The 6,082-nt window shown below is 48.8% G+C and overlaps 1 protein-coding gene across 1 annotated transcript; it reads right to left on the bottom strand.

Moving 5' to 3' along the window:
* Positions 1-824: 824 nt before the first annotated feature.
* LOC119328703 (chaperone protein ClpB1-like) lies at positions 825-2,785 on the bottom strand. Its single transcript, XM_037601676.1, has 6 exons — positions 2,371-2,785; positions 2,203-2,279; positions 1,715-2,052; positions 1,364-1,631; positions 1,077-1,274; positions 825-980 (listed from the first exon to the last, which is right to left on the bottom strand). Exons 1-6 carry the CDS (start codon positions 2,783-2,785, stop codon positions 825-827), a joined length of 1,452 nt encoding a protein of 483 aa, XP_037457573.1.
* Between the last annotated feature and the right edge of the window lie 3,297 nt (positions 2,786-6,082).

The raw sequence follows: 6,082 nt of genomic DNA, 5'->3' as shown, positions 1-6,082 counted from the left end.
GTTGTCCTTATGATGTCATGAGATGGTTGGTGTGGATATGGTCATTGTTGTAGTTTGTCGATCGCAGATTTGTTCGCTTCGCTTCGGGTTTTTCTCTCGCTTATGCAATGCTTTGGTCTTATATGGCCTTGCTATTTGCTAGCGGGTATTTTGTGTGTGTGTTGGTATTGGTTATGTGCGTCTTAATTATGCAGAGGCCGTGTATGTTTTCATCGTGTTTATATCAACTTGATGCTTTATTTCGAGTCAATAAAATTCACCCTTTATCGAAAAATGCCAGCCCCTGGATAGATACAGAAACACAATCGACCTCAAAAGCACTCGTGATTATTCCATCAATTGAAGAAGAAAAGACATGGCAACGGAAGAAGGAGCTAGCGGGATGCAACGTCTCTGCGAATGTCCACGTGCAGACTAACCTAGATAGAAGACCATTACTCAGCATGTTTGGGCTTTTGTTTTAAGATCCGGGGAGGGTCGCGGACTCAGGGCTGAGGAGTGTGAGGCTGCTCGCGAGGGTAAAAGGCTTTGACGTAGTAGACGAAAATCATAGTCAGCTCAGCCGAAGCTTAGTTTTCATAAAAGATTTTAAGTCACTAGCAGTCACTCAGAGGTTTTCCTCGATCACGGAAGTAATAAACCCCATCAAGCAAGAGAAAACGGTAGTTACCGACAAACCCGTAAATTGTACATATCATTTTGCTACAGGTAATGAATAGCACTTAAAACAAAGGCTTGGTAAATCACTAAAAACACACATATTAATTCGGTCTGTTGCCTATGCAAACGGCAAGCTCTATCTGTCCTCAGTCTGCCACCTACTGCTACTTCAGTATTTGGTACTTCAGCCCCTTCTTGTCGTCCGTGGCATTGACGCTGATGACCGAGCCTTGACACGCTTCCCCATTGACCAGCATGTCCACAAGAACTCTCGTCACATTCTTCTTCATCCACCTCTTAATAGGCCTTGCGCCATACACCTGCAATACATAGTCCATGCATGCATCGTAAGCGGGACATACAAACGACTAAGCAAATTTGTATGATTTGGTTTGGTAAAAATAACATGTACTTACCGTATCGTGAGATTCTGACCAAATGACGTCCAAGGCGGCATCTGTTGCAAACAGAGAGATGCCTTTCCTAGCTGCCATAGCAACGACACTCTTCATCTGGATTTTCACGATCTCCCTCAGTTCGTCATGAGAAAGCGGCTCAAATATGACAGTCTCACTCAGTTTGTTGATAAATTCAGGCTTAAAGCGTTTCTCAACCTGTTTCATGAGAAGATCCCACTGGTAAATATGTTGGTCTGCAGGGTGCCCACTGGTACTTTACAAGGGACAGTTTGGGATACACATACCTGTTTCATGAGAAGATCCCGTGCAGTTGCTATGTTTTCTCCAGCCGTTCCAGCTGACAGGTTCTCTACTCCAAGATTAGAGCTCATGATTATGATAGTGTCCTTGAAATATACGTTCCGACCCTTTCCATCAATCAACGTGCCATCATCGAGGAGTTGAATGAGAACCTTGAAAATTGAGGGATGTGCCTTATCCACCTCGTCAAAAAGAACGACACTATATGGTTGGCTCCTGACTTTCTCGGTAAGTTGTCCATCTTCCTCGTAGCTTCAGAAAGTCAAATGGAAAAGTGAGGCACGAGAAGGAAGTTTGGGAAAGAAATACAAGTGCAAAGAGTGTACAAGTTAAACCTTTCAGGTCCTCCAACCAGACGCGACACAGATCCACTATCAGTATATTCTGACATGTCAAAGCGGACTAACGTCTTCTCGTTGTCAAAAAGCTTCTCGGCGAGTGCTTTTGCGAGCTCTGTCTTTCCAACACCAATCGGGCCCAAAAAGAGGAACGAGCCAATTGGTTGGCCAGATTGGTCAAAGCCGACCCTAGAACGTAGAACTTCTTGCGCAACCAAATTAACTGCTTCATATTGTCCAACAACTCTCTCATGCAATTTGTCTACTATGTGGCTGAAATTCTCCTCCTCTCGTCCAAGTGTATTGATCGGACATTTAGTCCATCGGCCCACAACCTTCATATGATAATAGAACATGACCCATCACAATGAAAAATAATCATATGCATACAATTTGCAAAGAATGCTAATTTACCTGTGCAATATGACATGGACCAACGGTTATCTCCTCGACCGCATTTATAGTGCTAGTTTTCTTATTTTCACCTTTTTTGGTTGATGCAACTTCACAGCAGTGCATGCCTGGTCCATCAGGTCAATTGCTTTATCAGGAAACTGGCGGCCTAACAACAATAAAAATCCGCATTCTCTTCAATATGCACAAACCTATAGCAAAGTAAATCGAAATTGTTCCGAATCACATGACGAACATACCTTTAATATAACGGCCAGCGAGCTGGGCAGCAGCAACAAGAGCGTCGTCCTGGATTATCAGGCCATGGTGGTCTTGGTACCGCTGCTTCAGCCCCTGCAGGATGGCAACGGTCGCCTGCACGCTTGGCTCATCGACGTCAACCCTTTGGAACCGTCGCTCCAGTGCCGCATCCCTTTCTATGTATTTTCGGTACTCTTTCGATGTGGTAGCACCTATGCAACGGATGCGACCACGGGCCAACGCCGGCTTGAGGATGTTGGCAGCGTCCACAGTGCGGCCCTCGTCACCAGCACCAACAAGCATGTGCATCTCGTCTATGAAGAGGATCAGCTTTCCGGCCGCATCCTCCGCCTGCTTGATGGCATTCTTCAAGCGCTTCTCGAACATGCCGCGCCACTGGGTCCCCGCGACCATCGCCCCGACATCGAGCTCCACCACGCGGGCCCCAGCGAGCGCGTCGGGAACCGTCCCAGCAGCGATGCGCTGGGCCAGGCCTTCGACGATGGCCGTCTTGCCGACACCGGCCGGTCCGACGAGCGCTGCGCAGTTCTTGGTCCGGCGGCAGAGGATGCAGATGGTGCGGTCAATCTCGTTGTCGCGGCCGATGACAGGATCAGACGCGCCGGCGGCCAAGGTCTTGAGGGTGCCCGTCCTCGAGGAGGAGGGCTTCATCTCTCTCTCTCGTACAGCTTTCATGCTGTCCAGGACAAACCAACAGTAGTAAGGGCAGACACGCCGATTGTGGCCAGCTCCACCATCCCTTTTATTACGGCCATGTTTGTCATCGCTTTCGATCGATAAGCTACGTATTCGAAGAAGAGCGACCTGGTTTGAGCTCGCCTGGCTTTGATCGATTTCTTGCTTTGTTTCTCATGGGGACGGTACACGTATATTTATACAGAGCTAGCGCACCTGGTAAACTACCACTAAGCACTTGTCCTACTTGGACACACTTCATGGTGATTGTTCCTAATATAACATGGGCTAACAGATAACAATTTCGGAGTAGTAGTCAAAATAACAGGATTTGCTATATTTCTCAACCTATCTATCATCTTGAAAGGAAATTTTTATATGGAGCATACATGTGAAAGGAAGTCTTGCCATGCTGCTACGCCCCAATTGTATTTTCCTTTTATAGCAAAAGCACACACAAGGAGCCTACCGGCGACGCACTAGGTTTCCCAAGTAGCACAAGCAGAGCAACGAGGGGGTTTGAGTGGGCATCGAGACTCCGAGTTTCAAGATCACGTATTGATGAAAACCACATGAGAATTCACAGAATGACTCACTCCTCGGTCGCTCCCGCAGGTGGCCAGGAGTGAACCCTAGCCGCCGCCAGAGCCACACCCGGTCATCGCCCACCCCCTCGCTGCTGCCGGCAGGAGTCGCCGGGCAAAACCCATGCGGCTCGGAGGCGGTGGGGTCCTTTCCTCCTCCCGCTCAGGGTGGTGCGGTGCAAGCCGCTTTGGAGGGAGCTCGGGCACGCTGGTGCTTGGACGGAGCTTGAAAGTACAAATGCAACGAAATGAATGTCTTCCTTGAAGGAGCAACATAGCATTTGACAGTCTACCTCATTATAATGGAATACTAGGAGTTCATTTGCTTATCCCTGCAAAAAAAGTCCATTTACTTGTCAATTTTAAAAACAAAACCAAACCGCCAATCGGGATAATAAAAAGATCATGATAACGGGTATCCATATTAAAGACTAAAACCACTGACCTAGTTTTCTCATGTGTGTGCATTTCTCGTGAAAATTGGAGGAAGGAAAGAGGAGGGGAACAAACCTCGAACAAAGCGTTGACCACAGTGGCCGCCGACTGGTGGTCCTGCTACTTGTAGCCATGGTCGCCTCCTCCCCTCCTAGGGCATCCTCTCCTCCAGTGCTCGCAGGTGAGTGCCTTGGGGCCCTCATCTGGATCGTCGCAGGTACATGTCGCCATGGTTCGCCGGAACTCTAGGGTTTCAAAGGGAGGAGAGAGGGGTGTTGTGTGTGGACCTTCTGTTCTATCAAGCGGAGGTTGATCGTAGGATGGGTGGCAGCTAAGGGATTGAGATCAGAGGAGCGGTGATGCAGCAGTGTCCTCCTTGTTGGTGGTGGAGTGATGGACATGAATGAATACCTAACATTGGGGAATGACTCTGGTATGCAAGCAGCGAAGGTGGTGGCGCGCACACTGATCCTCACCATCGGATTGGATCAAAAGGGACTGGTCCTCCACGCTGGTGCAGAGTAGGCATGGGTCGCCGTGGGGGTCGCTCGCCGTCCATGGTGGAAGAAGGGCCAGCCACGGGTAGTCCAGGAGGAAGGGGAAAGGGGAGGAGGAATTGAGCGGCAGCGATGCAACCTCTATCAAGAGGAGAGTTGGCCAAACGGACCAGCACGACACATCACAACCTGACACGTGGTAATCGTGGCATGGCACGGCCCACTGGGTCATGATTAGTAAATAGTTCGTGTTGCGTTGGCCCACGTGATGCGCTTAGCAGCCCAGGCACGGCCCCTCGGCTAATCTGGCTAGCCCGCCGGCCCACCAGGCACGATAGGCCCACATGTTGTTTGTCCTGCTAGGCTATTTTTTGGTCTATTGGGTTGTTTAATTCCATATAAAGATAAAATAAATAAACGGGTCATGTCGTGCCGGCCCATGTGCTCAACCTTGTGGCCTAAGCACGGTGCACCGCGTGACTAGCACAGCCTGATTAGCCCATGATGGGACTGGCCCGTCATGTGTCGTTTCCAACGTGCTCGCGGGCCGGCATGCTAGGCATGGCCCGTTTCGTCAGCACTGATCCCAAGGAACCCTACGTGAGGGGAAATCGGGCACCAAGAGATGCAGGAGAGGAGGGGAGCGGTTCGTGCGGCATGGGATATGATGGCTGTCTCGGGATAGAAAGAATCGGTAAAAGCTGGCGGAAGAGTGAATTACATAAGAAAAAATCGGCAGGTTGTTCCTTCGATGGATGGGAGGATGTGTCAATGAATGACTACGTACACATTCACCTTTAATAGTACATGTATGAACTTAATTTATTCCTTTTTGTGGGTGAATATGAACTTATTTTGACAACAATGTGAAATATTCAGACACAACATAGCATAAACTCCAGACACACGTTCAACATAGTACAAAACATGACTGCACGACTGAGTGAACTTGTTTTAGCAAAACAAACATAACATAAAACTATGTAATAAACATAAATCCACAAATACATGGAAGAAACTAATTCTCCCGCTTCTTCAACTCAAACTGAGCGTAGTACCTCCTGATCTCCTCGATAGTGCACGGTTCAATCACATTTGCTATCGACTACCTCCCTTTGTACCCTTTGGGGGTCCTCCATGTATAATTGGGGCCGTTGTCATCATCGCAATTCTCAGAGGAAATCAACATGGAAGCCTTGCCTTTCTCCTTGGCCACGACAACCAGCTCCTCAGCAATCTCGACCTCTATCTCGGACAAGGCCTCCTCTACACCCATCCTTCTTTCCTTCGCGCCAACCCTTGCAGTTTCCTCAGCCAAGGAGGCAACAATGACGGTGTTTGTTAAGTTGTAATCCAAATTCAGATAAGGCTAACTTCTGACGGAGCGGAGCAGAGGCCGAGGCTTGGGCCATAGCGGAACTGTGTGTGTGTATCCTTTGTAAGCCGCCACATGTGATAAGATCATCGTTGTAAATCCCCCGCGACTACGCTTTGGTTTT

The sequence above is a fragment of the Triticum dicoccoides genome, chromosome 7A, assembly GCF_002162155.2.
Source record: "Triticum dicoccoides isolate Atlit2015 ecotype Zavitan chromosome 7A, WEW_v2.0, whole genome shotgun sequence".
NCBI classification, from domain to species: Eukaryota; Viridiplantae; Streptophyta; class Magnoliopsida; order Poales; family Poaceae; genus Triticum; species Triticum dicoccoides.
This window is presented reverse-complemented; position numbering and strand designations above follow the sequence as displayed.

Excerpts from the sequence above, each read along its gene's own strand:
- LOC119328703 (XM_037601676.1), bottom strand. The coding sequence starts at position 2,785 with ATGGTCGCGGGGACCCAGTGGCGCGGCATGTTCGAGAAGCGCTTGAAG. Across the intron at positions 2,280-2,370 it reads CGCTGGCCGTTATATTAAAG|GCCGCCAGTTTCCTGATAAA; the intron begins GTATGTTCGTCA and ends TATTGTTGTTAG. Across the intron at positions 981-1,076 it reads GGTCAGAATCTCACGATACG|GTGTATGGCGCAAGGCCTAT; the intron begins GTAAGTACATGT and ends TATGTATTGCAG.